Source organism: Dendrobates tinctorius, unplaced genomic scaffold (assembly GCF_039654945.1).
Source record: "Dendrobates tinctorius isolate UK_male_01 unplaced genomic scaffold, ASM3965494v1 ptg000020l, whole genome shotgun sequence".
Classification (NCBI taxonomy): Eukaryota; Metazoa; Chordata; class Amphibia; order Anura; family Dendrobatidae; genus Dendrobates; species Dendrobates tinctorius.
The window spans coordinates 232,356-259,546 of NW_027361688.1; the positions used below are offsets into that span (position 1 = coordinate 232,356).

A 27,191-nucleotide genomic window follows, 5' to 3' on the forward strand; every position below is an offset into this window, starting at 1 on the left:
AGTACGGTCAACACAAGTCACTGTCGCTTGGAGTACTGTCACTATATGCTTCGGTCTCTTGGAGTATGTCACCACAGGTCATAGTCTCTTGGAGTGCGGTCAACACAGGTCACGGTCTTTTGGAGTACGGTCACCACATGTCATGGCCTCTTGGAGTACGGTCACCACAAGTCACTGTCTCTTGGAGTACTGTCACTACATGCTATGGTCTCTTGGAGTACGGTCACCACAGGTCAAGGTCTCTTGGAGTACGGTCACCACAGGTCATGGTCTCTTGGAGTACGGTCACCACAGGTCACGGTCTCTTGGAGTAAGGTCACCACAGGTCACGGTCTCTTGGAGTAAGGTCACCACATATTACGGTCTCCTGGAGTACGGTCACAACAAGTCACGGTCTCTTGGAGTACGGTCACCACAAGTCACGGTCTCTTGGAGTATGATCATCACAGGTCACGGTCTCTTGGAGTACGGTCACCACATGTCATGGTCTCTTGGAGTACCTCACCACATGTCATGGTCTCTTGGAGTACGGTAACCACAAGTTAAAGTCTCTTGGAGTATTGTCATTACATGCTACGGTATCTTGGAGTACGGTCATCACAGGTCACGGTCTCTTGGAGAATGGTCACAACAAGTCATGGTCTCTTGGAGTACGGTCACCACAAGTCACGGTCTCTTGGAGTACGGTCCCCACAGGTCATGGTCTCATGGAGTACAGTCACCACAGGTCACGGTCTCTTGGAGTACGGTCACTACATGTTACGGACTCTTGGAGTATGGTCACCACAAGTCACGATCTCTTGGAGTACAGTCACCACAAGTCATAGTCTCTTGGAGTGCGGTCAACACAGGTCACGGTCTTTTGGAGTACGGTCACCACATGTCATGGCCTCTTGGAGTACGGTCACCACAAGTCACCGTCTCTTGGAGTGCGGTCACCACAGGTCATGGTCTTTTGGAGTACGGTCACCACAAGTCACCGTCTCTTGGAGTACTGTCACTACATGCTACGGTCTCTTGGAGTACGGTCGCCACAGGTCGTGGTCTCTTGGAGTACGGTCACCACAGGTCACGGTCTCCTGGAGAATGGTCACAACAAGTCATGGTCTCTTGGAGTACGGTCACCACAGGTCACGGTCTCTTAGAGTAAGGTCACCACAGGTCACGGTCTCTTGGAGTAAGGTCACCACATATTACGGTCTCCTGGAGTACGGTCACAACAAGTCACGGTCTCTTGGAGTACGGTCACCACAAGTCACGGTCTCTTGGAGTACGGTCACCACAGGTCACGGTCTCTTGGAGTACGGTCACCACAAGTCACTGTCTCTTGGAGTACTGTCACTACATGCTACGGTCTCTTGGAGTACGGTCACCACAAGTCACGGTCTCTTGGAGTACGGTCACCACAGGTCACGGTCTTTTGGAGTGCAGTCACCACATATTACGGTCTCCTGGAGTACGGTCACAACAAGTCATGGTCTCTTGGAGTACGGTCACCACAGGTCACAGTCTCTTGGAGTACTGTCCACTTCATGCTACGGTCTCTTGGAGTACGGTCACCACAGGTCACGGTCTCTTGGAGTACGGTCACCACAGGTCACGGTCTCTTGGAGTACGGTCACAACAGGTCACGGTCTCTTGGAGTACGGTCACCACAGGTCATGGTCTCTTGGAGTACGGTCACCACAAGTCATGGTCTCTTGGAGTACGGTCACCACAAGTCACTGTCTCTTGGAGTACTGTCACTATATGCTTCGGTCTCTTGGAGTACGGTCGCCACAGGTCAAGGTCTCTTGGAGTACGGTCACCACAGGTCATGTTCTCTTGGAGTACGGTCACCACAGGTCACGGTCTCTTGGAGTACGGTCACCACAAGTCACTGTCTCTTGGAGTACTGTCACTACATGCTACGGTCTCTTGGAGTACGGTCACCACAAGTCACGGTCTCTTGGAGTAAGATCACCACAGGTCACGGTCTCTTGGAGTACGGTCACCACAGGTCACGGTCTTTTGGAGTGCAGTCACCACATATTACGGTCTCCTGGAGTACGGTCACAACAAGTCATGGTCTCTTGGAGTACGGTCACCACAGGTCACAGTCTCTTGGAGTACTCTCCACTTCATGCTACGGTCTCTTGGAGTACGGTCACCACAGGTCACGGTCTCTTGGAGTACGGTCACCACAGGTCACGGTCTCTTGGAGTACGGTCACAACAGGTCACAGTCTCTTGGAGTACGGTCACCACAAGTCATGGTCTCTTGGAGTACGGTCACCATAAGTCACTGTCTCTTGGAGTACTGTCACTATATGCTTCGGTCTCTTGGAGTACGGTCACCACAGGTCACGGTCTTTTGGAGTACGGTCACCACATGTCATGGCCTCTTGGAGTACGGTCACCACAAGTCACCGTCTCTTGGAGTACTGTCACTACATGCTATGGTCTCTTGGAGTACGGTCGCCACAGGTCAAGGTCTCTTGGAGTACGGTCACCACAGGTCATGGTCTCTTGGAGTACGGTCACCACAGGTCACGGTCTCTTGGAGTACGGTCACTACATGTTACGGACTCTTGGAGTACGGTCACCACAGGTCACGGTCTCTTGGAGTACGGTCACCACAAGTCACGGTCTCTTGGAGTACGGTCACCACAAGTCACGGTCTCTTGGAGTACAGTCACCACAAGTCACGGTCTCTTGGAGTATGATCATCACAGGTCACGGTATCTTGGAGTATGGTCACCACATGCCATGGTCTCTTGGAGTACGGTAACCACAAGTTAATGTCTCTTGGAGTATTGTCACTACATGCTACGGTCTCTTGGAGTACGGTCAGCACAGGTCATGGTCTCTTGGAGTACGGTCACCACATGTCATGGTCTCTTGGAGTACGGTCACCACAGGTCATGGTCTCTTGGAGTACGGTCACCACAGGTCACGGTCTCTTGGAGTACGGTCACCACAGGTCACGGTCTCTTGGAGTACGGTCACCACAAGTCATGGTCTCTTGGAGTACGGTCACCACAAGTCACTGTCTCTTGGAGTACTGTCACTATATGCTTCGGTCTCTTGGAGTACGGTCACCACAGGTCATAGTCTCTTGAAGTGCGGTCAACACAGGTCACGGTCTTTTGGAGTACGGTCACCACATGTCATGGCCTCTTGGAGTACGGTCACCACAAGTCACCGTCTCTTGGAGTACTGTCACTACATGCTACGGTCTCTTGGAGTACGGTCGCCACAGGTCATGGTCTGTTGGAGTACGGTCACCACAGGTCACGGTCTCTTGGAGCATGGTCACAACAAGTCATGGTCTCTTGGAGTACGGTCACCACAGGTCACGGTCTCTTAGAGTAAGGTCACCACAGGTCACGGTCTCTTGGAGTAAGGTCACCACATATTACGGTCTCCTGGAGTACGATCACAACAAGTCACGGTCTCTTGGAGTACGGTCACCACAAGTCACGGTCTCTTGGAGTATGATCATCACAGGTCACGGTCTCTTGGAGTACGGTCACCACATGTCATGGTCTCTTGAAGTACGGTAACCACAAGTTAATGTCTCTTGGAGTATTGTCACTACACGCTACGGTCTCTTGGAGTACGGTCACCACAGGTCACGGTCTCTTAGAGTAAGGTCACCACAGGTCACGGTCTCTTGGAGTAAGGTCACCACATATTACGGTCTCCTGGAGTACGGTCACCACAGGTCACGGTCTCTTGGAGTACGGTCACCACAAGTCACGGTCTCTTGGAGTATGATCATCACAGGTCACGGTCTCTTGGAGTACGGTCACCACAAGCCATGGTCTCTTGAAGTACGGTAACCACAAGTTAATGTCTCTTGGAGTATTGTCACTACACGCTACGGTCTCTTGGAGTACGGTCATCACAGGTCACGGTCTCTTGGAGTACGGTCACAACAGGTCACGGTCTCCTGGAGAATGGTCACAACAAGTCACGGTCTCTTGGAGTACCGTCACGACAAGTCACGGTCTCTTGGAGTATGATCATCACAGGTCACGGTCTCTTGGAGTACGGTCAACACATGTCATGGTCTCTTGGAGTACCTCACCACAAGCCATGGTCTCTTGAAGTACGGTAACCACAAGTTAATGTCTCTTGGAGTATTGTCACTACACGCTACGGTCTCTTGGAGTACGGTCACCACAAGTCACGGTCTCTTGGAGTACGGTCACCACAGGTCACGGTCTCTTGGAGTACGGTCACGACAAGTCACTGTCTCTTGGAGTACTGTCACTACCTGCTACGGTCTCTTGGAGTACAGTCACCACAGGTCATGGTCTCATGGAGTACAGTCACCACAAGTCACGGTCTCTTGGAGTACGGTCACCACAAGTCACGGTCTCTTGGAGTAAGATCACCACAGGTCACGGTCTCTTGGAGTACGGTCACCACAGGTCACGGTCTCTTGGAGTACGGTCACGACAAGTCACTGTCTCTTGGAGTACTGTCACTACATGCTACGGTCTCTTGGAGTACAGTCACCACAGGTCATGGTCTCATGGAGTACAGTCACCACAAGTCACTGTCTCTTGGAGTACGGTCACCACAAGTCACGGTCTCTTGGAGTAAGATCACCACAGGTCACGGTCTCTTGGAGTACGGTCACCACAGGTCACGGTCTTTTGGAGTGCAGTCACCACATATTACGGTCTCCTGGAGTACGGTCACAACAAGTCATGGTCTCTTGGAGTACGGTCACCACAGGTCACAGTCTCTTGGAGTACTGTCCACTTCATGCTACGGTCTCTTGGAGTACGGTCACCACAGGTCACGGTCTCTTGGAGTACGGTCACCACAGGTCACGGTCTCTTGGAGTACGGTCACCACAAGTCATGGTCACTTGGAGTACGGTCACCACAAGTCACTGTCTCTTGGATTACTGTCACTATATGCTTCGGTCTCTTGGAGTACGGTCACAACAAGTCACGGTCTCTTGGAGTACGGTCATCACAAGTCACGGTCTCTTGGAGTATGATCATCACAGGTCACGGTCTCTTGGAGTACGGTCACCACAAGTCACGGTCTCTTGGAGTACGGTCACCACAGGTCACGGTCTCTTGGAGTACGGTCACCACAAGTCACTGTCTCTTGGAGTACTGTCACTACATGCTACGGTCTCTTGGAGTACGGTCACCACAAGTCACGGTCTCTTGGAGTAAGATCACCACAGGTCACGGTCTCTTGGAGTACGGTCACCACAGGTCACGGTCTTTTGGAGTGCAGTCACCACATATTACGGTCTCCTGGAGTACGGTCACAACAAGTCATGGTCTCTTGGAGTACGGTCACCACAGGTCACAGTCTCTTGGAGTACTGTCTACTTCATGCTACGGTCTCTTGGAGTACGGTCACCACAGGTCACGGTCTCTTGGAGTACGGTCACCACAGTTCACGGTCTCTTGGAGTATGGTCACAACAGGTCACAGTCTCTTGGAGTACGGTCACCACAGGTCATGGTCTCTTGGAGTACGGTCACCATAAGTCACTGTCTCTTGGAGTGCGGTCACTATATGCTTCGGTCTCTTGGAGTGCGGTCAACACAGGTCACGGTCTTTTGGAGTACGGTCACCACATGTCATGGCCTCTTGGAGTACGGTCACCACAAGTCACCGTCTCTTGGAGTACTGTCACTACATGCTATGGTCTCTTGGAGTACGGTCGCCACAGGCCAAGGTCTCTTGGAGTACGGTCACCACAGGTCATGGTCTCTTGGAGTACGGTCACCACAGGTCACGGTCTCCTGGAGAATGGTCACCACAGGTCATGGTCTCTTGGAGTACGGTCACCACAGGTCACGGTCTCTTGGAGTACGGTCACCACAGGTCACGGTCTCTTGGAGTACGGTCACCACAGGTCAAGGTCTCTTGGAGTACGGTCACCACAGGTCATGGTCTCTTGGAGTACGGTCACCACAGGTCACGGTCTCTTGGAGTACGGTCACCACAGGTCACGGTCTCTTGGAGTACGGTCACCACAAGTCATGGTCTCTTGGAGTACGGTCACCACAAGTCACTGTCTCTTGGAGTACTGTCACTATATGCTTCGGTCTCTTGGAGTACGGTCACCACAGGTCATAGTCTCTTGGAGTGCGGTCAACACAGGTCACGGTCTTTTGGAGTACGGTCACCACATGTCATGGCCTCTTGGAGTACGGTCACCACAAGTCACCGTCTCTTGGAGTACTGTCACTACATGCTACGGTCTCTTGGAGTACGGTCGCCACAGGTCATGGTCTGTTGGAGTACGGTCACCACAGGTCACGGTCTCTTGGAGTATGGTCACAACAAGTCATGGTCTCTTGGAGTACGGTCACCACAGGTCACGGTCTCTTAGAGTAAGGTCACCACAGGTCACGGTCTCTTGGAGTAAGGTCACCACATATTACGGTCTCCTGGAGTACGGTCACAACAAGTCACGGTCTCTTGGAGTACGGTCACCACAAGTCACGGTCTCTTGGAGTATGATCATCACAGGTCACGGTCTCTTGGAGTACGGTCACCACATGTCATGGTCTCTTGGAGTACCTCACCACAAGCCATGGTCTCTTGAAGTACGGTAACCACAAGTTAATGTCTCTTGGAGTATTGTCACTACACGCTACGGTCTCTTAGAGTACGGTCATCACAGGTCACGGTCTCTTGGAGTACGGTCACAACAGGTCACGGTCTCCTGGAGAATGGTCACAACAAGTCACGGTCTCTTGGAGTACCGTCACCACAAGTCACGGTCTCTTGGAGTATGATCATCACAGGTCACGGTCTCTTGGAGTACGGTCACCACATGTCATGGTCTCTTGGAGTACCTCACCACAAGCCATGGTCTCTTGAAGTACGGTAACCACAAGTTAATGTCTCTTGGAGTATTGTCACTACACGCTACGGTCTCTTGGAGTACGGTCACCACAAGTCACGGTCTCTTGGAGTACGGTCACCACAGGTCACGGTCTCTTGGAGTACGGTCACGACAAGTCACTGTCTCTTGGAGTACTGTCACTACATGCTACGGTCTCTTGGAGTACGGTCACCACAGGTCATGGTCTCATGGAGTACAGTCACCACAAGTCACTGTCTCTTGGAGTACGGTCACCACAAGTCACGGTCTCTTGGAGTAAGATCACCACAGGTCACGGTCTCTTGGAGTACGGTCACCACAGGTCACGGTCTTTTGGAGTGCAGTCACCACATATTACGGTCTCCTGGAGTACGGTCACAACAAGTCATGGTCTCTTGGAGTACGGTCACCACAGGTCACAGTCTCTTGGAGTACTGTCCACTTCATGCTACGGTCTCCTGGAGTACGATCACCACAGGTCACGGTCTCTTGGAGTACGGTCACCACAGGTCACGGTCTCTTGGAGTACGGTCACCACAGGTCATTGTCTCTTGGAGTACGGTCACCACAAGTCATGGTCACTTGGAGTACGGTAACCACAAGTTAATGTCTCTTGGAGTATTGTCACTACATGCTACGGTCTCTTGGAGTACGGTCACCACAGGTCATGGTCTCTTGGAGTACGGTCACCACAGGTCACGGTCTCTTGGAGTACGGTCACCACAGGTCACGGTCTCTTGGAGTACGGTCACCACAAGTCATGGTCTCTTGGAGTACGGTCACCACAAGTCATGGTCTCTTGGAGTACGGTCACCACAGGTCATTGTCTCTTGGAGTACGGTCACCACAAGCCATGGTCTCTTGGAGTACGGTAACCACAAGTTAATGTCTCTTGGAGTATTGTCACTACATGCTACGGTCTCTTGGAGTACGGTCACCACAGGTCATGGTCTCTTGGAGTACGGTCACCACAGGTCACGGTCTCTTGGAGTACGGTCACCACAGGTCACGGTCTCTTGGAGTACGGTCACCACAAGTCATGGTCTCTTGGAGTACGGTCACCACAAGTCACTGTCTCTTGGAGTACTGTCACTATATGCTTCGGTCTCTTGGAGTACGGTCACCACAGGTCATAGTCTCTTGGAGTGCGGTCAACACAGGTCACGGTCTTTTGGAGTACGGTCACCACATGTCATGGCCTCTTGGAGTACGGTCACCACAAGTCACCGTCTCTTGGAGTACTGTCACTACATGCTACGGTCTCTTGGAGTACGGTCGCCACAGGTCACGTCTCCTGGAGAATGGTCACAACAAGTCATGGTCTCTTGGAGTACGGTCACCACAGGTCACGGTCTCTTAGAGTAAGGTCACCACAGGTCACGGTCTCTTGGAGTAAGGTCACCACATATTACGGTCTCCTGGAGTACGGTCACAACAAGTCACGGTCTCTTGGAGTACGGTCACCACAAGTCACGGTCTCTTGGAGTATGATCATCACAGGTCACGGTCTCTTGGAGTACGGTCACCACATGTCATGGTCTCTTGGAGTACCTCACCACAAGCCATGGTCTCTTGAAGTACGGTAACCACAAGTTAATGTCTCTTGGAGTATTGTCACTACACTCTACGGTCTCTTGGAGTACGGTCATCACAGGTCACGGTCTCTTGGAGTACGGTCACAACAGGTCACGGTCTCCTGGAGAATGGTCACAACAAGTCACGGTCTCTTGGAGTACGGTCACCACAAGTCACGGTCTCTTGGAGAATGGTCACAACAGGTCACGGTCTCCTGGAGAATGGTCACAACAAGTCACGGTCTCTTGGAGTACGGTCACAACAGGTCACGGTCTCTTGGAGAATGGTCACAACAAGTCACGGTCTCTTGGAGTACGGTCACCACAAGTCACGGTCTCTTGGAGTATGATCATCACAGGTCACGGTCTCTTGGAGTACGGTCACCACATGTCTTGGTCTCTTGGAGTACCTCACCACAAGCCATGGTCTCTTGAAGTACGGTAACCACAAGTTAATGTCTCTTGGAGTATTGTCACTACACGCTACGGTCTCTTGGAGTACGGTCACCACAAGTCACGGTCTCTTGGAGTACGGTCACCACAGGTCACGGTCTCTTGGAGTACGGTCACCACAAGTCACTGTCTCTTGGAGTACTGTCACTACATGCTACGGTCTCTTGGAGTACGGTCACCACAGGTCATGGTCTCATGGAGTACAGTCACCACAAGTCACTGTCTCTTGGAGTACGGTCACCACAAGTCACGGTCTCTTGGAGTAAGATCACCACAGGTCACGGTCTCTTGGAGTACGGTCACCACAGGTCACGGTCTTTTGGAGTGCAGTCACCACATATTACGGTCTCCTGGAGTACGGTCACAACAAGTCACGGTCTCTTGGAGTAAGATCACCACAGGTCATGGTCTCTTGGAGTACGGTCACCACAGGTCACAGTCTCTTGGAGTACTGTCCACTTCATGCTACGGTCTCTTGGAGTACGGTCACCACAGGTCACGGTCTCTTGGAGTACGGTCACCACAGGTCACGGTCTCTTGGAGTACGGTCACCACAGGTCATGGTCACTTGGAGTACGGTCACCACAAGTCACTGTCTCTTGGAGTACTGTCACTATATGCTTCGGTCTCTTGGAGTACGGTCACCACAGGTCATAGTCTCTTGGAGTGCGGTCAACACAGGTCACGGTCTTTTGGAGTATGGTCACCACATGTCATGGCCTCTTGGAGTACGGTAACCACAAGTCACCGTCTCTTGGAGTACTGTCACTACATGCTATGGTCTCTTGGAGTACGGTCGCCACAGGTCAAGGTCTCTTGGAGTATGGTCACCACAGGTCATGGTCTCTTGGAGTACGGTCACCACATATTACGGTCTCCTGGAGAATGGCCACAACAAGTCATGGTCTCTTGGAGTACGGTCACCACAGGTCACGGTCTCTTGGAGTAAGGTCACCACATATTACGGTCTCCTGGAGTACGGTCACAACAAGTCACGGTCTCTTGGAGTACGGTCACCACAAGTCACGGTCTCTTGGAGTATGATCATCATATGTCACGGTCTCTTGGAGTACCTCACCACAAGCCATGGTCTCTTGGAGTACGGTAACCACAAGTTAATGTCTCTTGGAGTATTGTCACTACATGCTACGGTCTCTTGGAGTACGGTCATCACAGGTCACGGTCTCTTGGAGAATGGTCACAACAAGTCATGGTCTCTTGGAGTACGGTCACCACAAGTCACGGTCTCTTGGAGTACGGTCACCACAGGTCACGGTCTCTTGGAGTACGGTCACAACAAGTCACTGTCTCTTGGAGTACTGTCACTACATGCTATGGTCTCTTGGAGTACGGTCACCACAGGTCACGGTCTCTTGGAGTACGGTCACAACAGGTCACGGTCTCTTGGAGTACGGTCACCACAGGTCATGGTCTCTTGGAGTACGGTCACCACAGGTCATGGTCTCATGGAGTACAGTCACCACAAGTCACTGTCTCTTGGAGTACGGTCACTACATGTTACGGACTCTTGGAGTATGGTCACCACAAGTCATGATCTCTTGGAGTACAGTCACCACAAGTCACTGTCTATTGGAGTACGGTCACTACATGTTACGGACTCTTGGAGTACGGTCACCACAGGTCACGGTCTCTTGGAGTAGGTCATCACAGGTCACGGTCTCTTGGAGTATGGTCACCACAAGTTACGGTCTCTCGGAGTATGGTCACTACATGCTACGGACTCTCGGAGTATGGTCACCACAAGTCACGGTCTCTTGGAGTACGGTCACCACATGTCATTGGCTCTTGGAGTACGGTCATCACAGGTCACGGTGTCTTGGAGTATGGTCACCACAAGTCACGGTCTCTTGGAGTATGGTCACCACAGGTCACGGTCTCTTGGAGTACGGTCATCACAGGTCACGGTCTCTCGGAGTACGGTCACCACAGGTCACGGTCTCTTGGAGTACGGTCACCACATGTCACAGTCTCTTAGAGAGCGGTCACATGTCAGTCTCTTCTAGTACTGTCATGACATGTCACCGTCTCTTGGATTATGGTCCCCACAGCAGATCTGCACATCTGTAGGGTGAATCTATAATGCCAGACATATGCCTTAAAGCATCACAGATTAGCCGACATGCCGCCCCACCACAAAACACAATAAGTGACAAAATCCTGGTCGCCTGCAGTCACCACTAGGGGGTGCTCACTGTCTATGGATGTATAATGTGCAGGGAGTTCCCTCCAGTTGTGGCTGAAGGTGATGTGCTCATGTCCTTTATTGACCTATGAAGCCGCCTCACACCACATTACAGAATTAACAGGTAGTAAAGTTATTTTCTTACTTGGGGCAAATCCTGATCCTCTGAAAGGAAGTCAGTGTGTGGAGCCTGCATTCCTGCGTCAATGCTGCCCTCTAGTGGAGGAAAGGTGGAAATACAGTGAAAGTTCATTATATTTAGATGCTTGAAAAAACTTAAGAAACATTCTAGGAAGTGACCAAATACTGAGCGCAAAGCTTTCACCCCAAAACATACAGACATCAAACACAGAGCCAGAGGAACCCCATAAAAGCACAGGACATAACAACATTATATGCATAGTAAATGATACAGTATTCATATAAACTGTGTAGCAGAATTATTTATATACACAGTATATGGCGGTTATTTATGTGTAATTAATGTGGTATCATTCATATGCACTGCATTACAGTATTATTTAAAGAAAAAAGTACAATAAATAGACAGTATAAGGCGGTGTTAATTGTGTGTAAAAAATGTGCTATTCATCTGTACTGTGCTGCAATATTATTCAGACATAAGCAAGTCCAATCAATAGATATACAATATATGGTGGCATTGTTCATATGTATAATCAAGGCGGTGCTATTTATATGTGTTGTGTTTCAGAAATATAATGTATATATTAACAGAGTTTGGCCATAACTATTCATAAATTACAAGCAGGGACCCCAAGGTCAACCCCAATACAAGAGGAGACCTCCCCCAATACAAGAGGAGACCTCCCCCAATACAAGAGGAGACCTCCCCCAATACAAGAGGAGGCCTCCCCCAATACAAGAGGAGACCTCCCCCAATACAAGAGGAGACCTCCCCAATACAAGAGGAGCCCTCCCCCAATACAAGAGGAGACCTCCCCCAATACAAGAGGAGACCTCCCCCAATACAAGAGGAGACCTCCCCCAATACAAGAGGAGACCTCCCCAATACAAGAGGAGCCCTCCCCCAATACAAGAGGAAGCCTCCCCCAATACAAGAGGAGACCTCCCCCAATACAAGAGGAGACCTCCCCCAATACAAGAGGAGCCCTCCCCAATACAAGAGAAGGCTTCCCCCAATACAAGAGGAGCCCTCCCCCAATACAAGAGAAGGCTGCCCCAATACAAGAGGAGCCCTCCCCCAATACAAGAGGAGCCCTCCCCCAATACAAGAGGAGCCCTCCCCAATACAAGAGGAGGCCTCCCCCAATACAAGAGGAGCCCTCGCCCAATACAAGAGGAGGCCGCCCCAATACAAGAGGAGGCCTCCCCCCAATACAAGAGGAGCCCTCCCCCAATACAAGGGGAGCCCTCCCTCAATACAAGAGGAGGTGTCCCCCAATACTAGAGGAGCCCTCCCCCAATACAAGAGGAGCCCTCCCCCAATACAAGAGGAGGCTGCCCCAATACAAGAGGAGCCCTCCCCAATACAAGAGGAGGTGTCCCCCAATACAAGAGAAGCCCTCCCCCAATACAAGAGGAGACTTCCCCCAATGCAAGAGTTTCCCTCCCCAATACAAGAGGAGGCCTCCCCCAATACAAGAGGAGCCCTCCCCCAATACAAGAGGAGGCCTCCCCCAATACAAGAGGAGGCCGCCCCAATACAAGAGGAGGTGTCCCCCAATACAAGAGGAGGCCTCCCCAATACAAGAGGAGGCCGCCCCAATACAAGAGGAGGTGTCACCCAATATAAGTGGAGCCCTCCCCCAATACAAGAGGAGGTGTCCCCCAATACAAGAGGAGGCCTCCCCAATACAAGAGGAGCCCTCCCCCAATACAAGAGGAGGCCTCCCCCAATACAAGAGGAGGCCTCCCCCAATACAAGAGGAGACCTTCCCCAATACAAGAGGAGGCAGCCCCAATACAAGAGGAAGTGTCCCCCAATACAAGAGGAGCCCTCCCCCAATACAAGAGGAGGCCTCGCCCAATACAAGAGGAGCCCTCCCCCAATACAAGAGGAGGTGTCCCCCAATACAAGAGGAGGCCTCGCCCAATACAAGAGGAGGTGTCCCCCAATACAAGAGGAGGCCTCCCCAATACAAGAGGAGGCCGCCCCAATACAAGAGGAGGTGTCCCCCAATACAAGAGGAGCCCTCCCCCAATACAAGAGGAGGTGTCTCCCGATACAAGAGGAGGTGTCCCCCAATACAAGAGGAGGCCGCCCCAATACAAGAGGAGGTGTCCCCCAATACAAGAGGAGGCCTCCCCAATACAAGAGGAGCCCTCGCCCAATACAAGAGGAGGTGTCCCCCAATACAAGAGGAGCCCTCCCCCGATACAAAAGGACACCTTCCCCAATACAAGAGGAGGCCTCCCCCAACACAAGAGGAGACCTCCCCCAATACAAGAGGAGCCCACCCACAATACAAGAGGAGCCCTCCCCCAATACAAGTGGAGACCTCCCCCAATACAAGAGGAGCCCTCCCCCAAAACAAGAGGAGACCTTCCCCAATACAAGAGGAGGTGTCCACCAATACAAGAGGAGACCTCCGCCAATACAAGAGGAGGCCTCCCCAATACAAGTGGAGACCTCCCCCAATACAAGAGGAGACCTCCCCCAATACAAGAGGAGCCCTCGCCCAATACAAGAGGAGGTGTCCCCAATACAAGAGGAGCCCTCCCCAATACAAGAGGAGACCTCCGCCAATACAAGAGGAGCCCTCCCCAATACAAGTGGAGACCTCCCCCAATACAAGAGGAGGTGTCCACCAATACAAGAGGAGCCCTCCCCCAATACAAGAGGAGACCTCCCCCAATACAAGAGGAGCCCTCCCCGATACAAGAGGAGGTGTCCCCCAATACTAGAGGAGCCCTCCCCCAATACAAGAGGAGGCCTCCCCAATACAAGTGGAGACCTCCCCCTATACAAGAGAAGACCTCCCCCAATACAAGAGGAGGCCTCCCCCAATACAAGAGGAGACCTCCCCCAATACAAGAGGAGACCTCCCCCAATACAAGAGGAGCCCTCCCCCAATACAAGAGGAGCCCTCCCCCAATACAAGAGGAGCCCTCCCCCAATACAAGAGGAGGTGTCCACCAATACAAGAGGAGACCTCCCCCAATACAAGAGGAGCCCTCCCCAATACAAGAGGAGGTGTCCCCCAATTCTAGAGGAGCCCTCCCCCAATACAAGAGGAGGCCTCCCCAATACAAGTGGAGACCTCCCCCAATACAAGAGAAGACCTCCCCCAATACAAGAGGAGGCCTCCCCCAATACAAGAGGAGCCCTCCCCGATACAAGAGGAGGTGTCCCCCAATACTAGAGGAGGTGTCCCCCAATACAAGAGGAGCCCTCCCCCAATACAAGAGGAGACCTCCCCCAATACAAGAGGAGGTGTCCCCCAATACAAGAGGAGCCCTCCCCCAATACAAGAGAAGACCTCCCCCACTACAAGAGGAGGCCTCCCCCAATACAAGAGGAGGCCTCCCCCAATACAAGAGGAGGTGTCCACCAATACAAGAGGAGACCTCCCCCAATACAAGAGGAGCCCTCCCCCAATACAAGAGGAGACCTCCCCCAATACAAGAGGAGGTGTCCCCCAATACAAGAGGAGCCCTCCCCCAATACAAGAGAAGACCTCCCCCAATACAAGAGGAGCCCTCCCCAATACAAGAGGAGGTGTCCCCCAATACAAGTGGAGACCTCCCCCAATACAAGAGGAGCCCTCCCCCAATACAAGAGGAGACCTCCCCCAATACAAGAGGAGGTGTCCCCCAATACAAGAGGAGCCCTCCCCCAATACAAGAGAAGACCTCCCCCAATACAAGAGGAGGCCTCCCCCAATACAAGAGGAGGTGTCCACCAATACAAGTGGAGACCTCCCCCAATACAAGAGGAGCCCTCCCCCAATACAAGAGAAGACCTCCCCCAATACAAGAGGAGGCCTCCCCCAATACAAGAGGAGACCTCCCCCAATACAAGAGGATTCCTCACCCAATAGAAGATGAGGGCCAAAGGCTCAGAATACCTATCCTGTGTGATACTGACTGCTGAGCCGTGTATCTAATCCTATCCTGTGTGATTCTGTCTGCTGAGCTGTGTATCTAATCCTATCCTGTGTGATACTGTCTGCTGAGCCGTGTATCTAATCCTCTCCTGTGTGATACTGACTGCTGAGCTGTGTATCTAATCCTCTCCTGTGTGATACTGTCTGCTGAGCTGTGTATCTAATCCTATCCTGTGTGATACTGACTGTTGAGCTGTGTATCTAATCCTCTCCTGTGTGATACTGACTGCTGAGCCGTGTATCTAATTCTCTCCTGAGTGATACTGTCTGCTGAGCTGTATATCTAATCCTATCCAGTGTGATACTGACTGCTGAGCTGTGTATCTAATCCTCTCCTGTGTGATACTGACTGCTGAGTCGTGTATCTAATCCTCTCCTGTGTGATACTGTCTGCTGAGCTGTGTATCTAATCCTATCCTGTGTGATACTGTCTGCTGAGACGTGTATCTAATCCTATCCTGTGTGATACTGACTGCTGAGCCGTGTATCTAATCCTCTCCTGTGTGATACTGTCTGCTGACCTGTGTATCTAATCCTCTCCTGTGTGATACTGACTGCTGAGTCGTGTATCTAATCCTCTCCTGTGTGATATTGTCTGCTGAGCTGTGTATCTAATCCTATCCTGTGTGATACTGTCTGCTGAGCTGTGTATCTAATCCTATCCTGTGTGATACTGTCTGCTGAGCTGTGTATCTAATCCTATCCTGTGTGATACTGTCTGCTGAGACGTGTATCTAATCCTCTTCTGTGTGATACTGTCTGCTGACCTGTGTCTCTAATCCTCTCCTGTGTGATACTGACTGCTGAGTCGTGTATCTAATCCTCTCCTGTGTGATACTGTCTGCTGAGCTGTGTATCTAATCCTATCCTGTGTGATACTGTCTGCTGAGACGTGTATCTAATCCTATCCTGTGTGATACTGACTGCTGAGCCATGTATCTAATGCTATCCTGTGTGATACTGTCTGCTGAGCCGTGTATCTAATCCTATCCTGTGTGATACTGACTGCTGAGCCATGTATCTAATCCTATCCTGTTTGATACTATCTGCTGAGCCGTGTATCTAATCCTATCCTGCGTGATACTGACTGCTGAGCCGTGTATCTAATCCTCTCCTGTGTGATACTGACTGCTGAGCCGTGTATCTAATCCTCTCCTGTGTGGTACTGACTGCTGAGCCGTGTATCTAATCCTCTCCTGTGTGATACTGACTGCTGAGCCGTGTATCTAATCCTCTCCTGTGTGATACTGACTGCTGAGCCGTGTATCTAATCCTCTCCTGTGTGATACTGACTGCTGAGCCATGTATCTAATCCTCTCCTGTGTGATACTGTCTGCTGAGCTGTGTATCTAATCCTCTCTTGTGTGATACTGTCTGCTGAGCCGTATATCTAAACCTATCCTGTGTGATACCGTCTGCTGAGCAATGTATCTAATCCTATCCTGTGTGATACTGACTCCTGAGCCATGTATCTAATGCTATCCTGTGTGATACTGTCTGCTGAGACGTGTATCTAATCCTATCCTGTGTTATACTGACTGCTGAGCCATGTATCTAATGCTATCCTGTGTGATACTGTCTGCTGAGCCGTGTATCTAATCCTATCCTGTGTGATACTGACTGCTGAGCCGTGTATCTAATCCTATCCTGCGTGATACTGACTGCTGAGGCGTGTATCTAATCCTCTCCTGTGTGATACTGATTTGTTTCCAATTCTATTCTGTGTGATACTGTGTGCTGAGCCGTGTATCTAATCCTATTCTGTGTGATACATCTGCTGAGCCGTGTATCTTATACTCTCCTGTGTGATACTGACTGCTGAGCCATGTATCTAATCCTCTCCTGTGTGATACTGTCTGCTGAGCTGTGTATCTAATCCTCTCCTGTGTGATACTGTCTGCTGAGCCGTATATCTAATCCTCTCCTGTGTGATACCGTCTGCTGAGCAATGTATCTAATCCTATCCTGTGTGATACTGACTGCTGAGCCGTGTATCTAATACTATTCTGTGTAATACATCTGCTGAGCCGTGTATCTAATACTATCATGTGTAATACTGACTGTTAGGCTATGTATCTAATCCTATCCTTTGTGATACTGTCTGCTGAGCAATGTATCTAATCTTATCCTGTGTGATACTGACTGCTGAACCGTGTATCTAATCCATTATGTATTATACTGTCTCCTGAACTGTGTATCTGATACTATTAAGTGTGATATTGTGTGCTGAGCTGTGTATTTAATCCTATCCTGTGTGATGCTGTCTGTTGATATGGGTATCTAATGCAATCGTATGTGATCATCTCTACTGGGTTGTACATCTAATCTTATTGTGTGTGTGATACTGTCTGTTGAGGCATGTATCTAATCCTATCCTGTGTCAAACTGTCTGCTGATAGATTTTCTGTATACAAAGTGACTTGTGTAACCCCAGGCAGAATTCCTCTGTGAGGCAGTAAGTTGCTTCCCAGAGATTTGCTGCATGAAAAACCAGTGTGATCACAACCTGACTCTCTGTGAGGCATCACATGATCTTGGGCCCTGATTAAAGATCAGTCACATGAACATGCAACTAAGAGTGTAATCTGTAACCATCAAGCACACTGTACTACCTCCTGTGATCTGTAACCATCAAGCACATTGTGCCACCTCCTGTGAACTGTAATCCATCAAACACATTGTGCCACCTCCTGTGATCTGTAATCCATCAAGGACAATGCGTCACCTCCTGTGATCTGTAAATTACTGTAATCCATCAAGGACACTGCGTCACCTCCTGTGATCTCTAACCATCAAACACATTGTGCCAACTCCTGTGATCTGTAATCGATTAAGCACATTGTGCCACCTCCTGTGATCTGTAACCATCAAGCACATTATGCCACCTCCTGTGATCTGTAATCCATCAACCACACTGTGTCACCTCCTGTGATCTGTAACCATCAAGCACACTGTGCCACCTCCTGTGATCTGTAACCATCAAACACATTGTGCCACCTCCTGTGATCTGTAATCCATCAAGCACACTGTGCCACCTCCTGTGATCTGTAACCATCAAACACATTGTGCCACCTCCTGTGATCTGTAATCCATCAAGCACACTGTGCCACCTCCTGTGATCTGTAACCATCAAACACATTGTGCCAACTCTTGTGATCTGTAATCCAGCAAGCACACTGTGCCACCTCCTGTGATCTGTAACCATCAAACACATTGTGCCAACTCCTGTGATCTGTAATCCAGCAAGCACACTGTGCCACCTCCTGTGATCTGTAATCCAGCAAGCACACTGTGCCACCTCCTGTGATCTGTAACCATCAAACACATTGTGCCACCTCCTGTGATCTGTAATCCAGCAAGCACACTGTGCCACCTCCTGTGATCTGTAATCCAGCAAGCACACTGTGCCACCTCCTGTGATCTGTAACCATCAAGCACATTATGCCACCTCCTGTGATCTGTAATCCATCAAGCACACTGTGTCACCTCCTGTGATCTGTAACCATCAAGCACATTGTGCCACCTCCTGTGATCTGTAATCCAGCAAGCACACTGTGCCACCTCCTGTGATCTGTAACCATCAAGCACATTGTGCCACCTCCTGTGATCTGTAATCAATCAAGCACATTGTGCCACCTCCTGTGATCTGTAACCATCAAGCACATTGTGCCACCTCCTGTGATCGTAATCAATCAAGCACATTATGCCACCTCCTGTGATCTGTAACCATCAAAGACATTGTGCAACCTCCTGTGATCTGTAATCCATCAAGCACATTTTGCAACCTCCTGTGATCTGTAACCATCAAGCACATTGTGCCACCTCCTGTGATCTGTAACCATCAAGCACACTGCATCACCTCCTGTGATCTGTAACCATGAAGCACACTGCGTCACCTCCTGTGATCTGTAACCATCAAGCACACTGCTTCACCTTCTGTGATCTGTAACCATGAAGCACACTGCATCACCTCCTGTGATCTGCAACCATCAAGCACATTGAGCCACCTCCTGTGATCTGCAACCATCAAGCACACTGTGCCACCTCCTGTGATCTGTAACCATCAAACACATTGTGCCAACTCCTGTGATCTGCAACCATCAAGCACATTGTGCCACCTCCTGTGATCTGTAATCATCAAACACATTGTGCCACCTCCTGTGATCTGTAACTATCAAACATCAAACACATTGTGCCGCCTCTTGTGATCTGTAACCATCAAGCACATTGTGCCACCTCCTGTGATCTGTAATCATCAAACACATTGTGCCACCTCCTGTGATCTGTAACTATCAAACATCAAACACATTGTGCCGCCTCTTGTGATCTGTAACCATCAAGCACACTGCATCACCTCCTGTGATCTGTAACTATCAAACATCAAACACATTGTGCCACCTCCTGTGATCTGTAGCCATCAGGCACACTGCGTAACCTCCTGTGATCTGTAACCATCAGGCACACTGCGTAACCTCCTGTGATCTGTAGCCATCAGGCATATTATGCCACCACCTCTCATCTGTAACCATCAAGCATGTTGTATCACTGTTGTATGTTCAGCTGCAAAAGTTTTCCTTATTGCAGAGGTAGAGACTCCCGAAAAAGTTTGAAAGAACAAACTGTGCTGAATACATTGATTCCTACGATACCTACCATCACAAGCTGGCCTTCACGAAAACTGGGGGGCGTCTCACTGGTAACGCCGCTCCACAGCTTGAGGAACACTGTGCTAGACCACCACTAATTTCCTGAATGAAGGGCTTGATAGAGTGATACGACCCCATTAACAATACCTAGAGATTTCTGGTACTGGAAATTTGACACAATGATTGAGGCACAGAACCCTTCATACCCATGACAATTTGCTGAGTAACAGAAATCTCTGAGTCGTTCTCATCCTTTTATATCACAGTGGCCAACGATACATCCTGGACTACCGACCCTGGAAGGGGAAACATTACAGAAGCCGCAGTGAGGCAACCGATCGCAATCAGTAGGGGATTTATTATTACTTACCTTAATCTTGTGCTAAAATAATTAATTCCACTATTTACCCTCCGGTGTCCTCCCCTCGGTGTGTTTGTGGCTCTGGAGTAGAGAAGTGTCCCCATGTACACAACCTGACTGTCATGGAGATGGGTTTGGAGCCCTCCCCCAATACAAGAGGAGGCCTGCTGAGCAACCAGGAACCTGAGTGCCAGAGGCACAGATTGCCTTTCCTTTATGATACCATCTTCTACTGAGCCAAGTATCTAATCTTACCATGTGTGATACCAGTCATGATGGAAGCTGCATAATATATCATGAGAGATAATTGTCCAAGGGTGTTGACCATTGGGTGACAAATTTAGGGACACAGGAAACCACACATGTTCTATAACTCTTTCTTTTTACCACTTGCTCCCCAAATTTTTCAATCGGCTCCTCTTTCTTTTTCTTCTCCCTCTGGGTGTTCTGACGCATTGTGACTCGAGGTCACAGGCAGTGGTGGCATAAGAAGAAAGAAGAGGAGACGATTGGTGGACCGGGAGGGAAGCCGAGGGGTATAGGGAAGGTTGAGGAGAAAATATCCTCAAGATTCAATTTCATCTAACGTCACGAATTTTGGGAAATTCTAAATGAATTTGTTGGGTTTTCATGGATACATTCATCCCAAGTCCGAGACATCAGAGTCTCGCACCTTTTCTCCTTTGCAAGGATTATTATCATTTTTAATCTTTGCCTATAAACCTCTCGGTAAGAATGTTCCTTGACTGTCTTTATTCGATTCACTCTTCATTGCTGTAGAAATGGTACATTCTAGAGACCATCTGTTTCTGAGCGTCTATTTGTCAAAATTGTAGCTGGGATTACAATCTCAAAAAGGTTTGAACTGATGAAAAGAACATGCTGTTCTCGAAACGCGTTGTTCTCTAATACAGGAATATTTCAGCCACTTCTGCACCTGGGCATCTTGGCATTCCATTCTGCCAGCACATCCCAAACTCCAATGCTTTTACTTGTGGTTTGTGACCTAAGATTGCTCAAGAAAGCTGTCATGCACTAGATTAATCTATTTGACCTGTCAATAAGCACCTAGCGACACTTTTTGGGAGCTGTGTAGTGAATAGAAGCATGGGTATTGTTCTGTAAGTGTCCTGCATCGCCGCAGGGTGATGTTCTCCTGTTATTCCGGTTCCTATAGATGAGACATGAGAAAGCTAATGGACAGATCTGGTTAACATACTCCTTAGATGTTCAACCCAGTCCCACATTAGTAAATGGCCCCAGTTACCGACTGGTCTGCCATTTCGAGTGTTGCATCCTGCCGACAGCGCCAATGTTAACAGGTGCACGAATGGAACAGAGCAGAGAATGAGGAGACAGTGGCAATTTATCCCACACAGTTAATGGGGTGCCTATGGAACAAAACCAATGAATATAATAAACAGTGAAAATACAGTAAAATTTGGCTACGCTGAATATTTGCACAATTCTAACTGCACACACCTATTCCTATTATTACAGCTAAACACTAGTATCGTCAAAGGCGTCTTGGTCCTAACGTCTTAACCCTAACTGTGTCACTGACTCTATCGGGCTCGAAAGGCAATATGAAAAGTGGTACAGGCCCTAGCAGGAGTCTATGATACTCCGCCGTTAGGCCGCAAGTCCCAGATCTAAGTGTCACTTTCCATGCCCGTCACACTGGCATCCTCCGAACCCCTGAAGCACTGTTTTTGTACCGTACATCTACAATGGAGGTTATAGCTCACACGAACATCCCTCTTCTGCGACCTGGTGGTCTTTCTTTCGGCTTTGGCTCTGCTCACTTGACTTTGATCTCTCAGTCTCTGGTTCTGGTCACTCGGATCTGATCTCTTGGTTCCTTCACTCGGATCTGGTCTCTTGGTTCCTTCACTCGGAAATGGTCTCTCGGTTCCTTCACTTGGATCTGGTCTTTTGATTCCTTCACTCAGATCTGTTCTCTCAGTTCCTTCACTCTGTTCTGGTCTCTCATAATGGTGGCTATAAGCCAACTCAGCAGCCTCACACGTCTGTCCTGCTACAGGTCCAGATGTCGACTTTGCTTCTTCTCCACCCTTCTGAGCCTTTTATAATTATCTGCGTCACAGCTACCACCTGATCTGGTGTATGTTTCATCTTCTCCCTCTCAGGAACCAGGTATGTCATCTTAAAGTTCCTGCTCATGCGACTCTCAGTACTTTCTATCACACTACAATATTTAACCAATAGATTACTATCAGACACTCCATTAGGTCTCAAACTGCAGGGATCTCTGTTTTTGTCCACCTCCTTACATTCCTCCCTTCTTTAAACTCGCCAGTTCTGGGGTGAGAAGGATCACTTCAGACCTTGGATGCTCCTTGGGGTCTGTTACCGCATAATATATTGCCAAATGAAATCGTCTACAGCATACGCCGTGAATGGGAAACCAGCATTGGCACGCTCACTTCTATGAGGCCCCTCTTGGTTTGTCTCTTCAAAAACATTCTGTCTTTCTTGCAATCCTCATCATGGGTTCAGTCTCTAATCTATTCTCTGGATCAGCTTGGAGTGGTAGTGTTGCTTCCCTTGGCATTATAGGTACTACCCAAAATTCATCCTCATCCACAAACCTCTTTGATGCAGCATCCGTCTGCTCTTTCAGGCGTTAAGTCACTCTCTCCACTTCAGCGACACATGCATGTTGCGGTCTAGCACTCTTCCTGGTGCCTCATCTTCTCCCTCAGTTTGGACAACATATACTGGATTTTCGGGGTGCACTCTCCTTGTTACTCAGTGGGGAGTCTCTGCCCATCTGTAATCCATCTTGTCCCTATGGCGCTTTGCTCATATTAGCATTCAATCTCTAGGTAGTAGGGGCATCTTCTGCACCATGGTCACATCAAGATGACCAGACACCTAAAATCTTTGTTCTATGAATCACCTCAGCGTCTACAACCAATGTCGGTGCTCCAGCACCCCGGTGGACGTACTCATCCTTGTGTGTGTAATCTTCCTCTGGGTCAAGATCTATCCACGATATTTTGTGGCCATTACAGCCAAACAGCAACATGTAGGGCATGAGCTCGGTTGTTGTATATCCAAACTAACTCCTCATCAGCCGACGCCTCTGTGACCAGAGGCAAACTTTTACTGCCAGTCATAGCTGCTGGCTTTTGCAGTCATCTGACATTTGTGGTATCTGAATGGAATGTTTTTTAAAGGTTCGTCCGGACCCGAACATCCAGGGGTTCGCCCATCACTAATGATTTTAAATTGTTATATCACTTTTGTGGTGACCGTTAATGAAAGTAAGGAGCCACACAATGGTAGATGAGGTTAAAATATGATACTTTATATACAATTATTAAAACACAAATAACAAGATAGTTTGCAAGACAGAAAATATGGAGGGACAAAAACAAACATAGGACACCCACTAATATTACCAGGCAAGAAACAGAGTTTAGTTACTCAAACTGGAAAATCATTTGCTCATAATACTGATGTATAAAACCACCTGCCTAAGAGTCCTTATTCAAAATTACACGTGGCTCTCATGAGCATCACAATAACTAGGACACTAAGCAGCAATAGCTCTATGACTATCTATAACATACGCCAATAAAGTGCATCGTGCAATTAAAGTGACATGTGAGGATAGAAATAGACCTACCGGCGGCTGGTAAGTGGGGATCCCCGGACGTCCCTCTGCCCCGATGCGCGTTTCGCCCAGCTTCTTCAGGAGGCGTGATTTTAAATTGGACAAAACCTTATCGATAGAACAGAGTGGAAAAGGAGAAGCTACTCTGTTGACATGATGTTACCGGAAGCCACGGAATCCCCAACAGGAGCAGTCCTTAAACTCTGTGAGCTGCAGAGATAGGTATCGGGCGCAACAGGCAGGTAGTTAGCAACTATCTGCCAGCAAGTTCTTAGACCCATATGAAAATAAAAGTAGTCCAGTGGCCAGTCCAGGCAGTGGCTAATATAGGCAGCCTAGGATTCAAGCAGTGTCAATCTCATGGCAGGTTCCCTTTAAATATGTACCAAAATCTTACCGACACCCTCCTATTCATCAACTGCAGAATTAATGCTATAGAAGACCTTTTGAGCAGTACTTCTGAGAAAAAAAAGCACATTTTTTGAGTTTTTAATGCCACGTGGTACGGCAATTTGGGTGGCCAAGGCCCAAGAGGGCTGAAAAGTCCAATATAATTAAATATATTACATACTTTACATACCCTTCAACTTACAGGGGATTGTCTATTACACATCAATAAAACTGTTAATTTGCATTAACATAATCAAAACTGCCATAGGTTTTTGCTTGAATATATTCAGACTGAAGAATAACTATAGACCCCAGACCAGACCCCTTAAAGTAATACAGGCCACAAAATAACTACAGACCAGAGATACGAACCCCAAAACTACAACAGACCCCAGAATAGAAGCCACAAAATAAATATACCGTAGATCCCAAAACCAGTACCCCAAAACTATTACAGACCCATAGAATACAAACCCCAGAATGGAAGCCACAAAATAACTATAGATTCCAAAACCAGTACCCCAAAACTAATACAGACCCATAGAATACATACCCCAGAATGGGTACAGACCTAAGACCAGACCTCAAAAACTAATACAGGCCACAGAATAACTACAGACCACAGAAGGACTACACACTGTAGACCAGACCCCAAAAGCTAATACAGACCCACAGAACACAGACCCCAGAATACAGACCACAAAATAACAAGACTTCAGACCAGACCCGGAAAACTAATACAGGCTCCAGAATGAATGCATACCCCAGACAGGTCCCCAAAAATAATAGAGAGGTAGCGACCCCATACCTGATGCTAACACTAATAAATATCTCAGAAGAATTTAAGACCCCAGACCAGACTCCCTAAACTGATACTGATCACAGAATAGGTACAGACCCATGATCTGACTCCAGGGCCGATTTTGGACAAAAAGGGCACTTATCCAATGATATATAGGTAATTTCTTCCCTTTTACACTGCAGAGTCCTAGTGTATCGATATATCGATGCAGCTTTAGCCTGTGTTCCTGACTCCTGCTTGAGATAGGTTTCTTTGTCAGCTCTTAGTAGTGCAAAGCTACATTGCATAGAAATAAACTGGAGACTCTGCACACAGCACGTCCTTCACCATCTTCAGACCTCCATCAGGATAGATCAAGGGATACCCGGTTTGTTTTAACAACCCAACGTTTACTGGACAGTTCAAGTTCATCAGTACCGAGCATAACGCTTCTTGTTTCCTTAACACAGTACATTCTCAGCATTCCTATCCGTTCCTCCTGGACTCTCCCTTATGTTTACTGGTTCCTTCAGCCACAGAGACTTCCCGTCCAAACCCGAAGTGCACCCAGGATCCATTACGTTTCCTTCACGCGGTTCCACGTCCATCGTCCCCTGTGCGCCAGAGGATAAGGCACTCTCCATAGTACCTATACCGAGTCTTGAGCTCCGAACCTTGCATTAATTTAGAAAAAGGAAGTGAATAACGGTAACACTATAAAAGTGTATAAGGTCATCATGACTACAGAAAGCATATAAGGGTATAAGGTCAACAGTCCGGAAACTTACACCTACACTTATTAAACCAAAGTCTAAAACAGTTCTCACAATTAATGACCAACAAACTGGTAATTTTTACAAAGGACACACTTCTTTACAACACATAGAACCTGGTGATAACCATAGAATAAATACTCTGTGTCACTGGACTTGTGTGGCGCCCTGCGTCTTTACCGCCACAAAAGGGTTAAATATGTACTGTTTTCTATGTGTTTTGTGAGCAATGGGAGTTATGCTTTCTCTGCTAGAGTCCACAACACACCCACACAATTTACCTCACTCCCTAGCTTGTCTGAAGCTTAGAGCTTTGCAGACATACCCTAACTGGGAGGGGGAGGAGCAGAGTTGTTTTCAGTGAAGAAGGAGGAAGATGGAGAATGCTCTTGGAAGCCATGACATGCGCTTCCTCCAGGAGCAAAGCTAAGATGAATCAGGGAGTCAGCCTCTAGGCTATCCATGCTTTCAAAGCAGGATGGTAAGCTGAGAGACTGTGTGGGTTTATACAACCAACAGCAGAGTGTTTTCCCCGGGAAGACTGCAGCAAACTAGGATCAGTGATGGATTGTGCGAGAAGAAACTGGAGCTTCACACAGGATCCAAGCTACAAGTTGCCAGAGGAGGAATACACAGTGAGTAGGGGCTATACTGGAAGTTCTAGACTCTGGGAAGTCTTGGTCCCAGGAGGGATTAGATTAGCAGGAAACTTACACCGAGTCACAGCAGAGTGAAGGATAACTCCCATTCTGCAGAGCAGACTGTAACCTGGTGAGAGTGTGGTAAGGGCCCGGATTGGGGGGTGGTCCACTGCTTACCGTGCATAGACGACACAGACAACAGACGGAGGCAGATTTTGCTTGTAACAGGTCTGAGTTTATTGGCCGTCCTACTCCCCCTTCCTTTGTCTATTGTCGTCCCCGATAATCGTACTCCCTACCTACGTCATCCTGAAGCTTGCCCACTGTCTGTTGTCGGACCGGTTGTTGGGCCAAACCCGCCACACGCGGGGGGCCGAACCAAACCGGGAGCACCATGCTCCGAGCCACCTACTGCTACTCGCCGGCGCGCACGCCACATGACAACTTTTTTCAGGTTGGCGAGATCCACCCGGACTACTCTACGGCATGTACCTCCCACTACTCTCCCCTTCTGTTACCTTCAACTGTCCGGAACGCCATGACCGAGGCCTTTCGCCTACCAGGTCATTGTTAGTGCCCGCCTATCCTTTTGGGGTGTCCGTGGTGTCGGGGACCTGACTGATGGACCACTGTCTGGTTCACTCACTTCCGTCTTGTTGTCCTTCAATTTTTTAAAAAGACTCATGGCCAGCATTTTTATCCTACCCTGTACCCGGGACCTGTTACACATTTTTATACACACTACACATTAAATCAACTTTTAAGCATACCGTTACCTCTACTT

At 49.0% G+C, this 27,191-nt stretch overlaps 1 protein-coding gene across 1 annotated transcript in view; it reads right to left on the bottom strand.

Moving 5' to 3' along the window:
- LOC141083199 (uncharacterized) overlaps window positions 1–20,256 on the bottom strand; it is a 42,926-nt gene extending 22,670 nt beyond the window's left edge. Inside the window, exons 1-2 of the mRNA XM_073567364.1 lie at window positions 20,189–20,256; window positions 11,230–11,300 (exon numbers count right to left, since the gene is read on the bottom strand). Of these exons, the coding sequence (XP_073423465.1) occupies window positions 11,230–11,280 (51 nt within the window). The 5' untranslated portion in view covers window positions 11,281–11,300; window positions 20,189–20,256. The remainder of the gene's footprint in view (window positions 1–11,229; window positions 11,301–20,188) is intronic.
- Between the last annotated feature and the right edge of the window lie 6,935 nt (window positions 20,257–27,191).